We start from the raw sequence: 24,314 nt of genomic DNA, 5'->3' as shown, positions 1-24,314 counted from the left end.
TTTTAGTCTGTTAATATTAAAAATAAATTTAAAAAAATATACTTTAACAATTAACCACCAATATAATATCGAATATTATTTAATTATGTGGCATGCCCATTAGTATCTAGAAGCCTGATAAGCATGGGATCACAGTTAACAAATTAAATAGACCAGATTAGGATATGGGAATTGGTTTTGATCAAATTTTATCATTGGATTTCATCTGACCAGTCAAATAAATCAGACTGTCTGATATTTTTGCTGAGTCAGAATTTCACTCGCAAGCTGTCCTTTCATCCAAATTAAAAGTGTTACATGATTTTTTAAATTATTTTTTATTTTTAAAAAATATTAAAAAATATTTTTTATTTTTAAAAAATTATTTTTTATATCTATACTTTAAAATATTTAAAAACACTGAAAATAAATTTTAATAAAAAATAAGTTGAGACTCATTTTCATACAATATTTTATTTTTCTTGATAAAATTAGAAATGATGTCTGGATTAGTATTGATTCTTAAGATTTTTTTTTATTTTAATGTTGGTATTTGAATCAACCTATATATATCTCAATTAATTTCATAATATTAAAGTTAAAAATAATATAAATATTTAATAATTTTAAAGTTTTTAAAATTTAATTGATAATTTTAAAAAAACAAATCTAAATGATAATTAATTAAATTATATATTCTTAGTATCTTGGTTGTCTTGTCTCTAGTTGTCGCTTGGACTCATGGAATTTTTTTAGCTTGTTTTTTATATTTTTAAAAATTATTTTTTTATTTTAAATTATTTTAATATAATAATTTTAAAATATATATATATATATAATACTTAAAAATCACAATATAATACATCTTCCCTCAAAACTTAACAAGCATGTAGCTGATGGTAACAGAATTCTCTAGGTTAATTGATAGTTGGAAGCAGTGGCTGAGCCGGTCCAAGATTGAAAGGGTCCTTCAAGTTTTGTAAATATTTCATAAAAGTTCATGCTTAAGTACATGACGACCTCTTGATTTCTTTTTTATTATTATAGAAAGATCTCTTCAATTTAACAGAGTGACACCTTAGCCATTCAATATCAAACTTTGAATCCAAATTTTGTTCGTCATGCTATACCTATGCCTTTCCACCCAAGCACAGATTAGAAAATCTTCAAAGATAGAGAAATTTAAGATTTTGTGCCATTATATATATATACACACACAGACAAGAACTTTAATATCAATATTTTGCCACTGTAGAGCGTCGATCATAAAATAGCTGGTTTCTATATCTACAAGAATATTTGATATTATGATTAAAACGTTGTTTATTTAAAATTAATTATTTTGATATTTTTGGATCATTTTAATATCAAAAATATTATTTTGATGTATTTTTAAATATAAAAATAACTACTATTAAATGATTCTGAATTCAATTACATCCATTTCAAGATTAGAAGTCTTAATCTTTATTACAGGTTGTTTCTTTGAGGCTAAGCTTCTAGGTGTCGCAAATTGACAGGGGAAATAAAGTAATGAACAGTCCCGGCCATTTTCTCCCCTCTAATTGCCGTCTCTTATGGTCAAAATCCTGTTTAATCACGCGCCACCAATTGGACCGTTGTTTGCTGGGCTAGGGCGGCAAATAAAATACGATGAATTACAGTAGCATGGTATTGATTAAATCAAGTGAATAGATATTTTGCCTTTTTTTTTTATTCCAAGATTCAAGGTTTCAATGAGTTCTTGAAAGCCAATGACAAAGATCCGGGCAGGTAAATTAGGATTTTAAAACTATCTTGAACTGAAAAATCGACTTAAAATTCCTCTCTATGGCGCTGCTGTATCTATCAGGGAAGGTAAAAAGAGTGTGTTAATGGCGGTGGACATAAACCAACCCAAGGCTGAGTCAACACAAATTCTCGACCACATTTGACCATACCTGTAAAAGGCCACAAAAACATGGACGTTCATATGGGTTTTTTTCCCCGCTTGCATGAACTGTATTGATGATGGTCGTCGTCTCCTAAAAAAATCTCCATCCAATTCGAGGAGTGTGTAATGAGAGTCGATGAATATCAATTCATATAATTTAGTTTGAATAATTTTTTTAAAATAAAATAAAATTGAATCAAACTAAATAAAATAGAATAATTAAAATAACAGATTTAATTTAAGTTTATATTTTAAAAAATTGATCATAATTTATAAGTGTTTTAGTTAGGTTGTTTTTTCCAAACTTGGTTTTTAATATGCATTTAAATTATAATGAATTTTTATGGCTGGTTTGGTTCGATTAGATTTGTTTTATTTTTAAAATTTGAAATTAGAATGGAAACTTGAATTGAATTTTTTTGAAAAATGAACTAAGAATATTTAAAAAATTCAAAAAATATATTCAATTATTTAGACTAGTTTTCATGAATATCCTGGGCAATTAGTTAATTTACCCACCCTAGTGACATGTAGTGACGTGAGCTAAGTGTGCACGACTACATGTTTTTTTTTTTTTTTATGTATAGTGAATGATCTGGATGATTGCATCTCATGAATCGAATGCCCAAATGGACAATGTTCCTTTTCTCTATACCTTGTTAAATGTAGAGTTCGAGCAGCAGGTCTTGCTTATTTTCCATGGCAATCCATCAAGCATGTCACATTATCATGTATTTTTTATATTTTCTTAATTTGGTTTCTTTACTCTATCTTTATTTTTATTTTCTCAAAAAACTTGGTTTCCCTACTCACAAAAAGTTTCTTAACACGATACTTCCATCTAATTTTCCATTAATTCTTGACATGTGTTGAATTCATGTGTCAAGAATTAATGAATAATTAGATTAAATAACAATATTAATAAATTTTCTTAAATAAAGAAAATAATGAAAAAAATCCAGAAAACCATTGAGAAAATGTTTCGATACAGGAACAAATACATGATTAATCTTTTTTATAAAAAAACAATTTTAATAATTTTAATTTACAGGCCATTAAGTATATTTATTAAAAATTTACTTATTTTGCACCAATCCTTTTTTATAAAAAAAAAACAATTATAGTAACTTTAATTTACAGGCTATTAAGTATATTTATTAAAAAATTACTTATTTTACATCTAGATTCATAGTTTAGCGATGTTGACAAAGAAATTTTATATTTCTACATTTTTAAATTTTTATGTGTATATTTATTATTCTTGCGATATATTTATTGAATTTATAGGATATTTAGTAAATTTAAAAATTAATTGTAATATATATAAATTAACCCAGATATATTGATTTATATAAAAAAAAATCTACTTATTTTTATCTCCTAATTTATATCTCGTTTCAGACCAAAAAAATACGATAATCTTCCCTTTAATTTTAAGCCATCGTCATGCATTATAGCTAATGTCCCCTAGTACTCGAACAAAAAAAATGTATATGGGCCGTCACTAACAAAAGCGTTCAAAAGCCTAGAAAACTCGTAAAGATTGAATAATTAAATGTTCCTTCTTCTCCTCTCCTAACTACGAAATAATTAATTGAATCTCTCTTATCTTTTCCTTGTAGATTTAATTATTTTTCCAGCTAGAGGTTGTTTTCTGTTTACTTTGACCCGACCTCAATGCCCTGTTACCTTTGCAAGCGTACCTTTTGACCCGTCTAGCTTGACCATCGATATTATGCTCGTCTACAGCTGGTCAACGGTCAACCCTCTTACACAAGCCTGAAACACGGTTCGGGTAGGCGTCCATTGCTATCATTTGCTCTAGCTATAATCCACCTTCATATGATTGTCTCTCCGATGCCATGCAACACATTATTATTATTGTTGCCACTTACACTTAAGTAACAGATTAGTGGTCCACGCCATGCCATGGCCAAACCAGTTTTTTTTCTAACATTAAACAACTACTAATGTTTTTAAAGAATTAGAAGAAAAAACACTCAAAACTTGAGTAATTAATTTAACTCGTTTCAATAAATATGATTAATTTAATAATATGATTTAAAAAACATCAACAAGAACATATAATCCAAACCACACACGTGGTGATGAACTCGAAATAAATAAATGTTTTTCAATATTATAAAAATATGTCATTTTAATAGTTTTAAAAAGCTTTCATGATATTATTTAATATCAAAGTAGAAATTAATTAAGAATATGATAATTCTATAAAAAACAAAATAAAAAAAATTAAAACTTAATTCTTAGTAAATCAAATATTAAAAAATAAAATTAAAAATAAAAACCATGATCTCAATCCACCCAAACCAACCTGCCTAAAACACAACATAGTTGTGAAACCGGGATAACTTTGTGAAAGGAAAATTGAATAGAACAACCAAAAACAAATATTTGTGTTAATATAGGTCAACCCTCTAAGTCACAACGCCGAACATGAGATTGAAATAACCCTACAGAAATGAAAGTGAAAAAAGCACGAAGCTTGACAATCCTCGACCAACAAAACCTTAAAAGATAAAATTAAAAAAAATGATTGAAATCAACCTGGGATAATATTAAAAAAATCATGAACGAGTCACGAGCCCGAGACTAATCTTACAAAAGACAAACTTGAAAAAACCATGAAGCTAAATCCCCAATCAACAAAATGTTATAAAAAAATCAATAAGAAAAAAGCATAAAAAACAAAACAAATAGAATTCAAGTTAAGAAGGATCAAATTCGACATAAAAATAAAATAAAACTAAATGTTCAAGGATTGAAAAAAAAAATCAATTAAGAAAGAGATTAAAAAACAAATAGCAAAGAATGGATACCATGTTTGATTAAAACAATTAAATGAAACCAAATATAGTGAAATTAAAAAATAAACAATCAAATTCAAAACACAATAAACAATAAAAAAAAATAAGACCAAATTTGATACAAAAAACATATCACATGTCACCTTTCAATTTTAGCATGAAAAAAGTAAAATTAAAGATTATATGAGCTTAATTGTTGCCCCATCATCAACACATGTCAGACCATGAAAAAGAGCACAACATGATGTTCTAGATAACATTATGAAAGCTATTGTTTGGTCGCTAAATGATTCTTTATATACCATCTCATCACTATGAATGTCTCATTTTTTTTGGAACACGTGTTACATGCGCTATAGGCTATTTGTTTCGCACATTTATCAAAGTCTCCATATTTATTTTAGTTCTAGTTTTGGTATTTTTACACTTAATTGTTTTAAATAAGCTGAATTTTGCTCCATTTTACAAAACCAAAATTTAATCTCGAGTATCAAAGATTCCCCTAGATATTGCACTAAAAAAATTGTCAAATTAATTCTCAAATAAGATTAATATAAAAGGATCAAATTAAAAAAAAAATTGAGGGATCAAACTTAAAAAAAAAGATATAAATTTTTTTTAGCTGTGCAAATAAATCCTTAACAAGAAAAAAGGAATGTATATTTTTAAGCTTCGAATCTGGTCCTGAAAACTCTAATTATTTTAAATTAATTAAATTAATTGTTTTCTACGAAATCAAGAATTAACCGAGCTGCAAGATATTTTTTTACACCTTAAGATCCTCATATACATGCATTTAGAACAATTACAAGACCAAGAACAAATAAAAGCAATTTTAAGAGATTAAATAAGAAAAAAATAATTAAGGGATCAAAGCATGAAAAATCTCAAGGACTGAAAGAGAGAAACATTGCTCGAAGAAATAGTACTTCCCCTCGCAGTCTGCTATGAAAGACTGAGGTGACTTAGTTTTTTTTTTTTTATAATATATAAACGATCAGTTAGTTTTCCATGAAAATAGAATATGCTATTCTTTTATCTTTTAACATTATTCTTTTTTTTTTCCTTGCAGTCTTGCAATTTTCTTTCAATCAAATTCTACCTTCTTCTTTTTTATTTATTTGAGATTGAAGCAAATTCCACCTTTGTTATCTCTCAAACACAAAAATCTCTCCTTAGCCCCTCCAATCTTGGTATAGCCACCATCTTGGCTCCGTCACAACTTCATCTTCTGCTCTGTTCGGGCCAAATTATTCACCGTGAATTCACTTTTCTAGCAAATTACGTATTCACGGAGAAAGTAAATCCAATCAACTATTTTGTTTGCATTTCATCCATTGATCTTCAAGATATATAATAAATTCGGCTCCCTTTGAAATCCACTTTATCATCCACTCATCTCATTAAATCTCAGAAAATATCACAGTTCATTAAATTATTTTATCTCCTTTGTTTCACCATTCCTGTTTTAATTCTCAGGAGATATTGTGAGAAAATATCTTAACTATTTAAACACAATTTATGCACATAGATGTGCTCAATTTCTTTCTCCCCCATGTCGAGGTGACAGAAAATAATATTAAATGTGACGCCAGTACTGGAGTCCAGGCTCTAGGAACACGATGCCCGATGCAGACCATTCGTTTTCACAACTTTTAGCTTCAGGCAAACAATGCTTGCTCAGTCACCTTTCCGGTCACCGGCAGCGCTGGAGAAATCCAACTTATTGTGTGGCATTTGATGCCAAAGTAGACTCGAAATTCCGACCTCGGCTCGCGATTTGCCCACGAGAAGATTGATTGCCTTATAGAGCCAAAATACTAGATCGGATTGTTGAATAATGGAAGAAGTTGAGCATGCCATGCTCTAAAAGGAACCCGGCACCGGCCAATTGCTAGGTTGAGTTGTCTGCCAACAACCTAGTTATGGGATTGTCACGCTGGTCCCTTTTAATGACAAGGACAGGAATTTTAAAGGATTTCTTCCTTTAGAGAAAATTACTTATATGTGTTTTGAAAGGGCAACTATATTGATATAGAATTACTTGATTTTTACATGGAATTTATTAAATGTGATGTGATTGTAAAGTAATTTTACAATTTGATTTCAAATCTAATGAGATATTGCTGATTGAATTAAGCTCGTATCGATTAAAATAAATAAATATCATGTTAAAAAAATTATTATGATTTTGTTACAAGAACAACTCTAGATTAATTTTTTAAAATAAAAAACTTAATGTAGACTATAAAAACGAGTCCACATGTAATTAATTTGCTTAGCTAGATTAGGTTTAATAATTGTAATTTAATAAAAAAGAAAATATTTTAAAAAATATAAGTCATTCATATATTATATGGTTACATGAAAGAGAAAAAAAAAATTTCACATTAAAATAAATATAGTATAAGGAGTTGTGGGTTTGTCTAGAAATATAATTGTTGTTATTTTTTAAATAATTCTTTGTATTAAAATACATGTTAGTAATTTTTTTATTTTTTAAATATTATTTTTGATATTAACATATTAAAATAATTAAAAAATATTAAAAATATATTAATTTAAAGTAAATAAAAAAATAAAATAAAAATTAATTTTTTAAAAAATATTCTTAAAATGCATAGAGAAACAGAAAACTTTGATTGAACTTTAAGACTGATTTTATTCAATATTTTTTAGGGTAACAGTCTACTAATTTTAAATAATTAAGGACCTAATTTAAATATTTTTAACTACCTTCTCTTTAATATGCAGACACGTGGTCACCTTTTCAAAAGTTGCAAGTCACAGATGTCCTATTGAGTGCGATGGCAGAAACGTAGTTTTGTGAAAGTTCGTTGCCAATTAGTAAAAATCTAACTAAGATATAGGGACGCGTCAGCTTAAAATAAATTTGACAATTTGTTTATTGTTTTTTTCGTCAGGTTCGTACTTGCCATCACCTTCTTTTTTTTTTCAGCTTTCCCATTAGATTGCAATTTTATTTTATAGTTTTTTTTTTTTTTAACAAGTTCCTATTTAGTAGTAGTAAGATATGCAACCAGATTTTTTTAACCAAAGCTGGATACATAAATGTAAGTCACTATTTATTTCTGCGATGCAAAAATATCTTTAAAGAAATAATTTTTTTATATTTTTAAATTTTTTTGATGAGTTGATATTAAAAATAAATTTTAAAAAATAAAAATTATATATATTATTTTAATATATTTTAAAACAAAATAAAATTTTAAAAAATAATTCTTACTATAATACTAAACTTGCCCTAAATGCATCACAATTCACTTTTGTTTTCCTTCTTGTTCCATGTTGCAAAAAAACAATGAAATGTTATCACCTGTTGCAACTTAGCAAATGATACTCTAGTATTCATGAAAGCAAGAGTTTGTTATAAAATATTTTGAATAATCAATAAATATTTTCAATAATAAAATATTAAAAAGTACCTCAAAATATTTAATGATTTGTTTTTGGATAAATACATGTCATATCCAAATTTATTTTTAAAAAAAATGGAAGAAAATTGATTATCATAAAAATCCAAAAATGGAAATATTGTCCTGTAGTCTTGTGCCCCCTGGAAAGTATCCAGCGACTCGGCAGCAGTAACTAGGAAAAACGGGCCACGCGTCAGTTTGACAAGGAGAAGGTGATGGGGAGAAGGTAAGAGAGAAGAGGGAACCCAACAGTCTTGGTTCTAACAGAGCTGGATTCGTAGTTGAATTGCTTCGAATATAGATCCAATCAAATCTTTTTGGTGATTAAAACTCGGGCAACTCAATCATGACCACATCATTAACTCTTTGTCTTAGTGAATACAAAAAATTTCGACTTTTTTCACTTTTTACTTTTGCATTAATTTTTGGAACATGTGATTAACAAGACAGTAAATTATCTATCTAAATTAATGTATTCACACTCTCGAAACATTATTTATTAAAATATTATTTTTTAATATTTTTAATATTTTTTTATCATTTAATATTGCATTGTTTTATAAATTATACTTTATAATTTTTTTATTTTTTTATGCTGGGATGTATACCGGTTTATTGTATTTTTTTTCCTTTTTTTTTCAATATTTAGCAGGACTTCATAATGTTTTTTTGGTTTATTTTTTATAAATTTATTTTGATCTCATAATTCATATAACACGTTTAACAGGTTAATTCAGACTAACTCGATTTTTTTTTTCAATCGCTTTTTCTAGGTGATTTTTTTTTAATTTCATCTTTTAATATTGAGTTGGTCAGTAATTCAGCCATATGATTTTCTCGATTTACATTCTATGACTTAAATTATGAGTTTTTCAAGTTGACTTGGATTAACTTTAGTTTATGTGGTCCTTTTAAAATTGGGTTTAATTTTTTTATATATATATAAGGTTGTCCTGATCTCATGATCTAAATTGTGCGTTTAACATGTTAACCTAAGTTGACTCTTTATTTTTTAAATTTTTTTTAATTGATTTTTTTTTTCAATTTCAACTTCAAACAACTTAATATTTTTTATTTAGTTTTTTTTTTCTCCAGTTTCATCATTCAATACTATGTTATTTGGGAATTGAACTTTATATTTTTTTTCAATATGTTTTATGTGTAGTTATCTCAGTTTTGGAGTTTTTTTTTAAAAAAATTAACCTTCATTATTAGACTTGTTAGAAACAGAGTTTTATTTTTTTGTTTACTTTTTATGATTTTTTAGGTCTCGTGATCTATGTCACCAGCTTAACAGGTTAGTTCGAGTTAACTTGATTTTTTTTTATTATTTTAATTAATTTTTTTATTTCATTATTCAATATTAAATTAATTAGAAACTGAACTTTATACTATTTTTTAATTTACTTTCCAAAACATTATCCTGGTCTCATAATCTAGATTGTAAATTTAGTAGATTAATCTAGGATAACTCAAGTAGTTTTTTTATCTAGTATATTTATTTTTTATTCTTTCATTTAACATTTAGTTGATTATGAATTGACCTTTAAAATTTTATTTTGATTTTTTTTCTACAAGGTTATCATGATCTTATGATTCATATTACATATTTGATATATTAATTAAGATCGATTCAATATGTCATTATATTAATACTTTTAAAAAATATTGTTAAACATACATCATATTTTGAGTTTATAATTAAAAAATAAACATTTTAAAACTTGTTAATAACACCCAGACAATTATTTTTTACGTTAAAAAAAAAGTGACAAGTTAATATGATATGTTTCCGTGTTAATATTTCTAAAAACATATAATATAATATATCACCATGTCAATATTTTTAAAAAATATTATTCAATATGTATTATATTTTGTATTTATTATTAAAAAAATATTAAAAAACATGTTAGTAATAATTTGATATTTTTTATATTAAAAAATTAATTTAACATGCAATATAGCCTAAGTGAGTGATCTGGTAACTTATAAGGTGGATCCATATATTCTCAAAAAGAAAAGAAAATGAAGGTGTGTTTATAAAGAAAAAAAGAGAGTACAAGGTGTTGTAGTCGTGCGATTAAAATAATTTATAGGTTATTGCATTTAGTTTTATAATACTTGATAATTTTATTTTAATATGAACAAGCTAAGTTAAATTTTAAAATTAAAATGTCAATAAAAAATCATGATGATTAAAAATGATTTTTTTATATATATAGATAGGAAAGAAATTTATCACAACATGATACCAAAATTTAAATGGTCGTATCATGAAAAGTTGTTATCACATACACACATACTAACTAATTACTTGAAAGATAATTTAATTTTATATCTTTTATTTTTATTTTGTTAGAGTTATTTTTTTTTTTAATATTTCAAAACCAAGTAAATTATAAACTATCAAAGTTTACATAAAATTATTCATATTTTAAATGAAATAAATTAATTTAATAAATATTAAAATTCATTAATTTATAAATAATTAAGGAATATATGTAAATCAAAAGAAAATATTATGAAAGAGCTGGGGTCTTTTTATCAAATTAGAACAGCTGGATAACATATTTTAAGATACAACACAAGAGAGAAAAATATTTAAAATATAACACACTTTGACTTAACTGGTATTGAAAAACATGTTTTTATTTAACAATCATTAATAATAACAATAACAATGTTTATAGATATTTATTACTGTCATTAATAATTATTTTAATCAGCTGCTAATGATAATAGTAGTTGTGAACAGACCCTACATAACCATGAATAACAATAATAGTTATGTCAATTAACATAATTTTTACATGAATCTAACCCTGAATTTTACAAAAAACAAAATCTAAACCACCATAAGCAAAGACTAAATAAAACTTTAAATTATCAAACCTCAAACCATAATTAAAAGTGTGATGTTTTAACATTTTATTTGTTACTTATAATCTTGGATTAGTTCTTGCATTTTATAAATATTGTTTTTATTTACATGCATTTTTGTGTTGTTAATGGACTATTTAAAACTTTAAATAACTTGTTTACAAGTTTATATGTTAATTAATGATTTTATTTGTGCATAATATGTAAAATAACTTTAAAATTAACATGATAATTAGCTAAAATTATATTACAAAAGTGATAAATACCTATAACATTTTGAATTTAACGTGCATGTAGTTCATACTTTATTTTTTCACACGGAAAAACCTATATTGGGTTTAATATAATAATTTAACATGCTGTATATTCAAGTACCAATCAATACATTCCTCTTTATATATATATATATTGGAAATGATAAATTATCTAATTATAATTAGCATGTATATTTAAATAATTAATAGAATACAATCGATATATTGGGTTTAATATAATAATTTAACATGCTGTATATTCAAGTACCAATCAATACATTCCTCTTTATATATATATATATATTGGAAATAATAAATTATCTAATTATAATTAGCATATGTATTTAAATAATTAATAGAATACAATCGATTGCTTGTATTTATATAGGATGGAATGCATTGTTTAAAGATAAATTATTATATTATACAATTTTCGCAATGTTTCTTAACAAGCTTAAAAAAGATAAGAGGAATACCTAATGTTTACAAGTTGGTCTGTGTATATATAAAATAGGAGCAATTACCATATCATCTTCCAAATAAAAATTCTAGATACTTTATTTGAATATTAACAACACAATTATTTATTATTATTATTAATATAAATATATGTTATTATTTGTTATTATTTACCAACAACATAAAATTTTGCAGGAGCAGCCACCATGCAATTATTTCAATGCAACTATTTCTCAGAATGATGTTTTGAGTAATTGAAGGCTGGTTTTTCCTGGTCTCAACAGTTTTTTATTTTGCAGGAGCAGCCACCATAGAAGAAGAAAATAAATAAATTATACATGCGTCATAAAAATTGATTTAAAATCACAGTTTTATTATGTAACCACTGCTCCGAATAACGGTTTCACTGAAATGGTGATTGAGTTTCATAATTCAAGGAGCTGGAAAGTGCATGTACAGCCATGAGAAATACTTCCTTCGATGTTTACTAACGCCATGATTCCAGCGTAAGCGAGAGCAACCCAAGTTGAAAAAATCAATCACTGAACCGTACGTGGCAGACAATTTCTCTAATTTAATCGTTAAAAAAATATTTAATATTATATACAAGTATTTTAAATAAAATAGAATTTAAATCATGGGGAGTGCAACCATACAGCAGCAACGACCATTCGATTGAACTGTAATGATCTATCAATGGCTAGGATGAAACTTGGGTGACATAAGTCAAAATCCAAACCGACTGATCACAAGCAAGATCCCTATGCCATGTAGCATATATTATATAGATTTATGGAGAGATCATAGAATATTTTATCAATCAATTTAGATGATTAATAGACATAAAACATAAAATTAAATTTTATTTATTAAAAATCAAATTCTTATTTGTTGAAAGAAATTAAAAAAATGTTTAAAAACGAGTACTTTGGTTGAAAAAGTGATTTTTTATGGAAAAAATATAAAGGATTATATTTAATAAATTAAGACCATTAATGGAATAACATGTCCTATTAGAAAGGATAAATAAAAATTACTCTTATTTATTAAAAATTAAAAGAGTTGTTTAAAAAAATATTTTTTTTGAAATTTTAATTTGGAATTAGAAAACTCCTACAAAACCTCCGAAGGATTCACAATTTAAATATTTTATAGATTAAGAATAAGCTGGGCTCAGGTTATAGCTTTTTCATGGACTCCAGCTTTCGTTATAAGCCTAACTTGACCCGGAGAGGCCCGTCTTAAGGATCCGTCCCGCTATGCTTAGCCTGCCTTTGTTTTCCCAATTTAAGCTCCCTGAATAAAATCATCTAGGGTTCTTTGGGTTTCTTCATATTCTTGACTCCTCCTCCTCCTCCTCCTCGCGACAGTAAGCTTCTGCTTTCTCTCAGTCATCTAGGGTTTCCTTTTTTAACTGTTCAAGAATAAACAGGGTTTTGTTTTTGACTGTTGACAAGTAGTTTTCAGAGTTAATCTTCAACATTTCATTTATCTTGTCCATGCGCTTGCTGATTATTCACTCTAGGGGTTCTATGCGTGATTCTGTATTTGTTCCATATGTTTAAGAATGCTTGTTACTTACGAAGTATGTTGTTAGATGTTGTCGTGTCATGAATGTGTTCTGCCGCTTTTGCCGATGTTTCTGGAGGAATTAAAATTATTAATCATTGTATCGATAGAGTTTCTGACGTCGAGAAACGTTAAGGTTGCTGGTTCTTGATGATATGGAGCTAAATTTTGTCTGCTTTTCTTGAGTTGATCTGAAATAGTGAAATTAGAATGTAGTTGTTAGCTACTACCTACTTTCTTTGGTGCCAGGCTGATTGTTGTTGGTTGCCTTTGTTGTTTTTAATTTGATTCCAGGAAGAAATGGGGAAGGAAAAGAAAATTCTTGCCGGTGAATCAGGTCCTGATGTTGATCTTAAGTCTCTCATTCATCAAAATTCATTGTTTTTTGACAAGTTGATTGAACTCATCCCTGCTAAGTTCTATCTACCAACTGATGAGAAAGAGAAGCCATGGTTTCACGGCCTTAGTAAGGGTGCTAAAGCTTCAGCAAAGAAGGAAGCAAGGGAAAACATCAAGAAAGCAAGGAAAGATCGGCTTGACCCTGAGAAGTCTTCTACAACAACCCTTGATTTGTTAATGCAAAATTTGGAGAAAGAAAAATCAAACAGTGAGAGTGATGGTGTTGAAGTGGAGATCAATCCAATGATGTCTGGTTTAGAAAATGATGACCAATCAGTCACGTATGAAGAACTCCGGCAACGGCTTCGTCGTAAAATTGAAGAGCTCCGAGGAGATAGAAATTGTGGAAGTTCAGAAAAAGCTAAGTGGAGGAAGGAGAAGAGAGGGATTGAGCAAAAGAAACGGAAGAGGGAATCTGGGTCTGGAGAAAAGAATCATGTCACGAGTACTTCATTGGAAAGGGTGGAGAAGGATGCAGAAGAAGCTACAAAGGAGCTCAAGTTTAGTCATGTTAAAATGGGGACTGAAGAAGAGGATGGGAAGAAGAAGAAGAGGAAGATTTCAAAGTTAAAGGAGCTTGAAAAGGCAAAAGAATTGGAAGAAGCTAAGAAAGATCCAGAGAAAGGGGGTGTTATCGCAAAGAAGCATTCATGGAAAGCAGCTACAAGTAGAGCTGCAGGAATTAAAGTTCATGATGATCCAAAGCTTCTGAAACAGAGCTTAAAGAAGGGTGAGAAGAGGCATCAAAAGAATGCTGAGAAGTGGAAGGAAAGGATTGAAACCCAGCATAAAATGAAAGCAGAAAAACAGCAAAAGAGATCAAAGAATATAGCTGGCAGAATTGAGCAGAAGAAGATGCGGAGGATTGAGAAGAGAGAGAAAAAGCTCATGCGACCAGGGTTTGAAGGTCCTAAACAAGGTTATATCAATGAAGGTTCAACTTGAGGTGCCTCAACTCGGAAGTTTGTAGTGTTGTGTTAGTCTCCTTCTCTTTTTTTGTCCAATTATCCTCGCTCTTTTTTTCCTGCACTTTTCAAAGTTTTGTATTAAGCATGGTTTTGGTATCAAAAGAACGTTATGATTTAGGAACCCTGCTCATAAAATGCCCCCCCGCCCCGCGCCTCATTTTTCATGCTCCATTTATTGTTCCTTCATGGTATGTTGTTGGTGTTGCTAGTGTCTACTAATTGTTTATAACAAACACAGAAGATAGAACAGAATGTGACCAGGGGTTAATTTAGCTAAGCATAATTATTTTGAGTCTGAAGCTTGGATAAGTTGGCCAATTTTTAGACTGAATACCTGGTTGCCGTACTGGAAGCCTGCCATCCGATGGCTGTTCTAGTTAGAATGTTGTTTTACCTGCGTTTGTTTTTGAGTTCACAAGCTCTGCACTTTGACTGTAATGCTCGTGAGGAGAGGTGGTTTAAATTAATTTTTTTGGGAGATGAGGAGAGAGACTGAAAACATCATGGGTTGGAAGTGGAAAAGAAAAACTACAGTATTACACAACAGTTCATAGAAAGGCTAGTTCAAAGTGGATCTAAATGGAGGTGGCTAATTTGTACAACCACCTGCAGTCAGTTTGTGATTGAGATATTGGTTAGAGGTTGTAATTCTATGTTGACCGATAAACACTACTTTATTTGTTCGGTCGGTATCTGGATATTTGCAAACTGAACCAGTACAGTGGCCTGCCTCAGGAGTAGAAATGTTCAATGATAGTCTCTCCCTATCTCACCTGGTAATGTTTTTCCCTAACAGTTCTTTCACTTTTTTATGGTTAAAGTGAATCTTTCTTTCTTTTTCGTTTATTATCTCTCGCTTAAGCACTCGTTCAAGTTAATAGCCTTCTCCTCTAATAAATATGGTAATAGATAGATGATCAAGCATATGCTTCATTGGCACATCTCTAGCAACATTTACTCCACGTCTTGTTTCAGAAGTCAAAATGTTCTTATAACCTGTTTCTGTTCTTCTTGTTTCTTTTCCTTGAGAAAACTTGTGGTTAAAGTACTATGATGTTATAAGAATGCACGCACCCATGTTTAGGCTTTCTTATTTGGTTGATTTTTGCTGACGATCCCTTTTAAGCAAGAGAGTGTATCTTGAAGTTGGGGTGATCGGTAAAAGAAAAGCCGCACCGAGAAACATGTTTCGTGCCCTCTCAGGTCCGTTTCCAGGTGAGATATCTTGCTGGGGTTTAGCGATCTGAGGTCCTGCGCCTGCCTCGAGTGACAGAGCCAGAGAGGTGGTGTTTGTAATGGTACCGATCACAATTACATGCGAGGTTTCTTAGAGAGTTTTCTGTAAGGTTTTTGGTTGGTTGGACGGTTGTGTTTCTTTTATCGCTGAGGGTGTCTTCCCTCTAAAAAGATGAGAGAGCATACAAAACTAGATTTTCAATACTTCACCAGGAACGAGTGTAATTAGTTCTTTTCTTTTTAAAATAAAAACATTAGGACAAAGTCATTCTCATTACAAAGTCATAAAACAACACGACCTTTTACTTGCATAACCACATTACAAATTTAGGGAGATGAAAATAACAAGTTCAAACAAAGCAGATGAATAGCCCCAGCCAGGGAGATGAAGATAACCCGAGAGACTAGTATGCTACACGCACATTTAGCTATTCAAATTAAACCCTAGTGCCAGCTACAGGAACAGCACCGCCCTTGTGTATAGGTTCACCTGTACCGGCACCAACGCCATAGCCAGTGTCACGGTATCCGGGTCCATACTTGCTGCTAAACATCCCGGCGTGAAGCAACAAGACGTACAGAAGCTGGGTAAATGTCAAAATGATTATAAATGCCTCTACTGCCCGCAGCCTCCAACCTCTGTAGCCTCCTACGTTTATCTCCTTGCATGCAAACCTGAAAACAACAGAGATTGCAAAAATTACTGATTGATTAATTTGATGGCCTCTACCAAGTAGATTTGTGTTAGGATGTCAAATTAACGTACCCAAAGGCTAGGGCAGTGATGGCCCAGGCAACCAGCGAAGCTGATCCTGCTGCAGCTAGACTATCACCCCTCCATGCCCTGATGTGGGCGCCACCAACGAATTTGGATACCATGCCGACAACACAAGCTAATATTGCAAAGGTCAGGAAGAATCGCGTTGCTCCATTCCCTCCAAAGCCTGGCGATTATTTTTTTTCACGAGCCAAACAAAAGAGTTTATACCATAGCCACTAAGGAAACAATGAAGAAGAAGCAGAGATGAGAGAGAGCAACTGCCAACACACCTACGTGTTGAAGATTAAGGCTGTTTAACCAAACAAAAGATGAAGTTATTCCTATCTTTAGCTTAAATACTCGTGGCCTGAACACCTTTTGGAGTATTTTCAGGCCACTACTGTGTGAAAGATGAGAGAGAGAGAGAGAGAGAGGCTTACTTGGGTGGCTGGTTTGGCCATTGATGTACCTATTAGTGCACCAACTAGCAAAGCCCAAGGCAATAGCATACATGAGCAGGTTAAGAAACAGCAATGGAGCTGCTATGTTTCTCCCAACCGTCGGCGCCATTCCCTTTCAACTAATCCTTTTCTTTTAGCCTCGATTCTTATCTCTTCAAGCCCACAAAAACAGATTCCCGCTTTATACAGAGAGATTCTTTGCACCACTTTGATATATCCTTCTTGCAATTACACTCCAAACTCGTCGCAGTTGCTTCCTTTGAGCTGCCTTGTCAGGGGTTTAGCCGTGAAGCTAAATAGACGAGCTAAATGTAAAGGCACAAGATACGTGTAAGGCAATAAGGCCTTCCATGCTTGCTTTAGATTACAGGTGGTGGGACACTTGTCAATTTTTGCTCTTACGTTTCCCATAAAGCCTTCTCCATCCCTGTCTTGGGAATATCTCGAAGTTTATAACTCAGACGGTGCCTATCTGTTGTGAATAATCTTGTCGTCGTCGAAGAGAGAGAACCCATCCTTCACTATCAGTAATTACAATATGTTTTGAATTTTTTATTTTTTATTTTTTTCAGCAGAACGTTAAATTAATAGTCCTCCTGCAATCCTATTTTTCCACTCTAATTATGTGAATATAAGAACCTTTGTGGTTGAAATTATAAATCTTATATAACCAAGGGGTTTACATCACTAGAAATTGTGTCTGCTCCTTGAGTGCCTGTCGAGAAAGAAATCCACGTAAGCAAAAGCTAGCAAATGTTTTTAGAGCTTCCCTATCTCAATGCACTTATGAATTATGTTTTAAGAAAATAAAATAAAAATATTTTTAAAAATCAATTGTATTAATTGTATTTATTAAATAAGTATTATTATATATCATGATTTCTTAGAATTTTTGCAACAAATTTTATAACATAATTGAAAATTGATTTAAATTATTAAATGAAAAATAAATTATAAAATATCTCCTCTAGTTTTGCAAAAGGAATTAAATCTTCTAATTTCAAAAACTAATTAATTAGTCTCTTAAGCAATGTTGATCAAATAAATGGAATTGATTCACAGTGTTTCTCAAATTGATTCTCATAAAAATTATAAAAAGAGATAAAAAAAACGAGTTTTTTAATAATTATGAAGCTGAGAGTCTGTAAATCGATTCTCATAAAAATTATATAAAAAAAGAGTTTTTTAATAATTATGAAACTGAGAGTCTGTCAAATCAAATTTTATGATTATAATTTATTTTTAGAATATTATTATGAATTCTAAATAAAATTTGAATAATAGAAAATTGTTGATAGAGTGATTTGTTATATATATGTGTGTTAAAAAAAAAGAGTTAGAGACAAATAACTTAGTATTCTTTATCTCAACTAAATATTCATCTCAATTATATATGAAAGATGAGCTATTATATTTAATTTTTTTGATTAAATAAAATATTAAGTGAAAATATATATGAGTTTAGCAAGTTGATAAATTTGATATTCTTAAATTCAGTTAAATATTAAGCTCACATATATGTTGATTTAATATCTTTTTAGGCTTCATGTTATGTCATGAGATTTTGATAATTTATAAATGTTTTTTTATGGGACAAATATATTTTTTCTCTTTGACATATAAAAAATATTAAATATTATTGAAAAAATATAATTTTTAAGCTTTTTTTTCATTAAAAAGTGAGCATTATGGGCTATAAATATTCATTAATCCTTAAAAAGAAAGGTTTGGAATCACCATTCTTAATGATATACAGTTATTTTCATGGTATTGAAATAGATGATTTAGTCTCCGAAATCAAAATTACAATTCCAAAAATATTTCTTTGTTGTTCAAAATCTTAAAGACTCGGATTGTCTCTCATAATCTTTTCTTGGATAAATGGTGAATGAAGAACCGCTGACCAATTCCATATTTTCCAAGGGACAATGATAGCTTCTCCGTGATGGGCCAACACATCATCCTACAAGTACCAAATAGAGTTTGGACAGTTGAAGTTCTTTGTAGACCATGACAGGCTTCTACACTCAACTCAATGCAATTTGGTATCAGCCCAGTTGGACACACTACACTGCAAAAATGGCCGGTTTTTTCAACGGTTAAGGGAGCGTTTGTTTACCTTTAATTTTTGCATTTGCCGTATAAAAAATATAATAAAATATTTGGTAATATATCAAATTATGTTTTATATTGCATAACCTGTTAAAAAATTATGTTTAAAATGCAGTTTTTATATTTTTTTTAATTTTTATTTGTTTTTATGTTTCAAAAGTGTTTATAAAAAAATTTGAAATTTTTTTATTTTTTTTATGTTAACTTTTTTTAGATAAATTTGATGTGCTGATATCAAAATTAATTTTTTAAAAAATAAAAAATTATTTTAATGTATTTTTAAGTAAAAAATACTTTAAAAAATAATCACAATCACGCTTTCAAATACAACTAACCAAATATTTTTTATATATTTTTAGCAACACATAAACCTCAATTATAATTTTTATCAAATATATATTTAAATCCAACTAATCATATTTTTAAAAAACTTATTTTTTTAATCATGATCATAAAAATTATTTAAACAACAAACACAATCTAAACTTGGATTATTGTAGAAAAGTTAGCGGTATGATAAGCTTGATTTTTAACATAACTTTAATGGTGATTGCCTGGAATATCAACCTCTCATTTGTTGTTTCTCTGACTGTGAATCCTGTCGGAGGCTTTTCTTTCCCGTTTCCATAGATCAGAAAATTGTGATTCTTTCATAAAACGTTTTGCAGATCCAAGCTACAATAAAATAATCTCGTTAGAACATCCAACTTAGAATTCCAGGTATGATTTGGTTTCAAACTGACAGTAGATGACTTTTAGCCCATTAGGATGAAGAGAAACAAAAGAGTTTTTGAACAATTACGAAACAGTCTCGGAAGACGGGATATTTTACGTTTTCCCGATCAAACGATCTTGAATGCTGAAAATATTTATATTTATTTATATATATATAAAAAAAAAAAAACTTGATAATAAAACATTTGAGATGGTTAGGACATCACATTTCCTCAAAGTTAGGAGTGTAGAGTGATGTCCTTGTAAAGCGAGTGGGACAAGAGGAATCATCTTCAATGAAGATGTCAATGATAACATCACTACCCCAACACTTTAACTCATGAGTTTAAATATAATTAATTTATTATATACGTGATTAAGTGCATAATTATTTAAAAAATGTACCATGTTGTTGAATTGGTTCCAAACGTAACTAACATATTATCCCTGTGTTTATGTTTTGCCTAATTACTTTGAAAAAAAAAATATGTTGATAAATTATATATTTTAAATCGAGTGTAATTGTTTTTCAAAATATTTTTTACTTATAAATATATCAAAATAATATTTTTTATTTTTAATATTAAAATATCAAAATGATTTAAAAACATAAAAAAATATTAATTTAAAATAAACAATAATAAAAATATTTTTTAAAAAATATTTTTAAAACATAAAAATAAACAAAACTAAAATGATAAACTTATTAAAATTACTCATGAATTAGTAAAATATGATGAAAACACATCATTAATTTTGTTTTATTTTCAACCAAACACAGATATTATATTCTTAGCAATTACATTTTCAACGATCAGAAAAAGGGTATCTAGGAATATGCAAGCGTGCTTGAGGGTAGGTGGGAGATGTGAGCGTGTGGTAAAATATGCAGTAGTGTTTTTGCATAATTATACTTAAATTTACAAAATAAATGGTATGCGAAGCCGCCACCACTACACCCTGCCGTGTTTTTTTGAGCTTTGGATCCTTAGAGGCCGCCCCGTGTTAAAACCTGGTTTTTATAAAAAAAATAAAAATAAAAATATTTCTTTTTATTTTTAAATTATTTTAATATGTTAATATTAAAAATATTTTTTTAAATAAAAATATTTTTTAATATATTTTAGATAAAATATAATTTAAAAAACAACTGTGTTACATTTCTAAAAACTCCTAAATTTCAAACCAGCTAAATAAGAGTGGTTTTTAGGGGATCAAAAGCCTAAAATATATAGATACGGTAGTTTAATTACATTTTTAAAAGAATTTGAATTTTTTTAGTTTTAAATTAATTTTTTAAATGTTCTCTAATTGTTTTAATATATATTAATAAAATATATTATTTTAATATATTTTAAAATAAAAAATAATTCGAACAAAGCTTTAATCTTACCTGTCCTTGGACCCTAGCGAGCAACACGCACTGCTCCAGACAAGGGGGCCACCAATGATAACGGGAGTAGTAACTCTGATAATCGTGATGCTTATATACATATATATATATATATATATATATAAGGGAAAATAATACTATTTGAATGACATCTGATTGATCGATGATGATAGACTAATCAATATTACACACAGATTTCATTTTTTTATGGATATAAGTTTTTTTTTAATAAATAATTATTGCAACGTAGTCACCATCTAATGTCATCATCGTAGCAGTAACTAAGGTGATGTAACCATAGTTATACTATTATGGCGCGTTTGTTCACCTTAAATTTTTGTGTTTGTGTTGAAAAAATAAAATAAAATTTGGTAACGTGACAAATTATGTTTTATATTATAAAACTTATTAAAAAATTAATTTTTAAATGTAGTTGGTATGAAATAATTTTTATATATTTTTTAACTGAATTTTATAATATATTGTTTGTTTTATATTTTAAAAAATTTGTAATTTTTTTATTTCATATTAATATTTTTTTATGTTTTCAAATCAATTTTATACATTTATATCAAAAATAATTTTTTTAAAAATAAAAAAAATTTATTTTGATATATCTCAAAGTAAAAAATATTTTAAAAATAACTGTAACCACACTTTTAAATACAAATATATCAAAAAAAATTATATGTTTTTTTATATATAAATTTTAACTATAATTTTTATCAAACATATATTTAAATTAAACTAATTATATTTTTTAAAAATAATAATTATACAAACTAACTAAAAAACAACAATAATTTTTATTAAAAAAATATTTTTATTCATTTATCTTACAAAGTATGTCAGGAGTATGACAGCTTATAATATAATTACATGGATTGAGATTTTTATGTTTGGTTAAAAATAAAAACATTCAATTGATTTATACTTGGAATATTCCTAAAGCTTAAAGCATCTAATTATGACATGGTATTTTTTGGAGATAATTATGCTCATAAACGTGCATGTTACTATCGTTATAATTACAAAGTGAAATAATTTATTTACTAGTAAATTATATGGCGTGTACTTTATATATAAAAAAACATAATATATATTAACAATTAATTAAATATTTAGATGTGGGAAAGCCATGCCTTTCATTTATTAATATATTATATTATTATAATTATTATTGTATTATATTATAGGGCTTTCTTTTTCTTCTTCTTTTTTGTTTTTTTAATGAATTTTTTTATTTGATTTAGTTTATTAGTATTTAATTTTTTTATTTAGTTATTAAATTTTTATGATAATGATACTGGGTTTGATGAGTTAAACTGCCTTGACATGTTAACCTAAATTTTTTTTTGATTAATTTTTTTAGTTTAGTTTAGTTTATTAATATTAAATTTCTTTTTATTTAATTATCAGACTTTCATGACACATATCTTGAGTTTGACAGATTAACTTGATTTGATGAGCTAACCCAGTTAATTTTGGATAAACTCGTCAATTTTTTTTCTATTTAGTTATCAAACTTTCATGACGCGAATTTCATGTTTTACGGGTTAACCTAGTTAATTCAATTTTTTTCATTAATTTTTCACTTCTTGTTGGTTTTTCTTCGTTGTTTTTTCTTTTTGATTAACCTATTCAATTATCATATTTTATAATACGATCTTATAGCCAAACCCATATTCAATATTCCTGGGTCTAGTGTTGTAGTCAGGCTCACTTAAACTTGGATCACGCAAGCTTAATATTATTATTATTAATATTATAAATATTACTCTTAGATCAGGTGTTGTAGTCAAACCCAAGACTATTGGATATAACTTTACAGAAAAATCTAATATTTTTAAATATTAGTTTTTTTATATTTTTTATACAAAAAAATAACCTAATATTTTTAAATATTAGTTTTTTTTTATTTTTTATACAAAAAAATAACCTATAATATCTCACATGTCATGTAACTAGTAAAATAACTATAAGGTCAATTTAACTATTTTTATATATAAAAAAACTAGACTAATATATTTCTTTAATTATTTTATAACTTGAGATGTGTTGGTTAGAGATAAGGTCTTTAATTATTTTATAACTTGAGATGTGTTGGTTGGAAATAAGGTCGAGGGTTAAGAATATAATATATTTTAAAAAAATAAAAAAGTGGACAGCATGTTACTTGTAAAAAATCTAGCCCAGACCTATGGGTTGGATCAGGGTCTTGATGTGAAAAGCAATTGAATTTTTTTATTAGTTATTTTTGTTTTTATTTTATAGATATTTTTTTAATTTTTTCATTTAACCTAAAATTGTTATCTAGTATTAGGCTGGTGGTAAATCATTTCTGTGTCTTTAAATTTTAATTTAAATTGTTATAGCAGGTATAATAACAATGCTGAATTTTTTTTAAGATATATTTATATCTTGTACTTTTCTAAAGATCCTTGTCCTAGCCCCAGCGAGAACATGGGCAATAAAATAAACTAGTAATATACTAAATATTTTGTTATCAACGAGCCACTCTCATCATCATCATTATTATTATAAGAAAGAAGAAGAAAGAATATGCTGGTCTCCTTGATATCAATAACGGGGGTGTTTTAGTTAATAAATTTAAAATTTATATTTCAATTCATGAGAACGTGATTCCCTTGAGGAAAACTCACGGGGAACGTGATGCTTTGAGAAAACGACAATTTCTTGATTTTTTTAAATAAAAGTAAGATCGGTATCGTGTTAGTGTTTATAATTATAATTTAAATAAATTATTTTATAATAAATTATTTTTAATTACAGCTTATTTGATATTTATATATATTTAGTTAAAATTATGATTAAAATTAAAATTAAATAAAAAATAATTTAATATATTTAGTTAAAAATACTTTTTAAATTGATATTATAAGATAACTGAATACATATATATATATAT

The 24,314-nt window shown here is 27.9% G+C and overlaps 2 protein-coding genes across 2 annotated transcripts; one reads left to right on the top strand and one right to left on the bottom strand.

Moving 5' to 3' along the window:
* The first annotated feature begins 13,049 nt into the window (after positions 1-13,049).
* LOC105137432 (Surfeit locus protein 6) lies at positions 13,050-14,910 on the top strand. Its single transcript, XM_011043165.1, has 2 exons — positions 13,050-13,142; positions 13,637-14,910. The coding sequence occupies exon 2, from the start codon at positions 13,643-13,645 to the stop codon at positions 14,684-14,686; it is 1,044 nt and encodes a 347-aa protein (XP_011041467.1). The 5' UTR covers positions 13,050-13,142; positions 13,637-13,642; the 3' UTR covers positions 14,687-14,910.
* Positions 14,911-16,163: 1,253 nt separating this feature from the next.
* On the bottom strand, positions 16,164-17,637 carry LOC105137431 (AWPM-19-like family protein). The gene is made up of 3 exons (XM_011043164.1): positions 17,146-17,637; positions 16,712-16,889; positions 16,164-16,620 (listed from the first exon to the last, which is right to left on the bottom strand). Exons 1-3 carry the CDS (start codon positions 17,273-17,275, stop codon positions 16,383-16,385), a joined length of 546 nt encoding a protein of 181 aa, XP_011041466.1. The 5' UTR covers positions 17,276-17,637; the 3' UTR covers positions 16,164-16,382.
* Positions 17,638-24,314: the final 6,677 nt, after the last annotated feature.

Source organism: Populus euphratica, unplaced genomic scaffold, assembly GCF_000495115.2.
Source record: "Populus euphratica unplaced genomic scaffold, PopEup_1.0 scaffold81.1, whole genome shotgun sequence".
Lineage (NCBI taxonomy): Eukaryota > Viridiplantae > Streptophyta > Magnoliopsida > Malpighiales > Salicaceae > Populus > Populus euphratica.
Note: the sequence above shows the minus strand (reverse complement) of the source record. Positions and strands in the feature narration are given on the sequence as shown.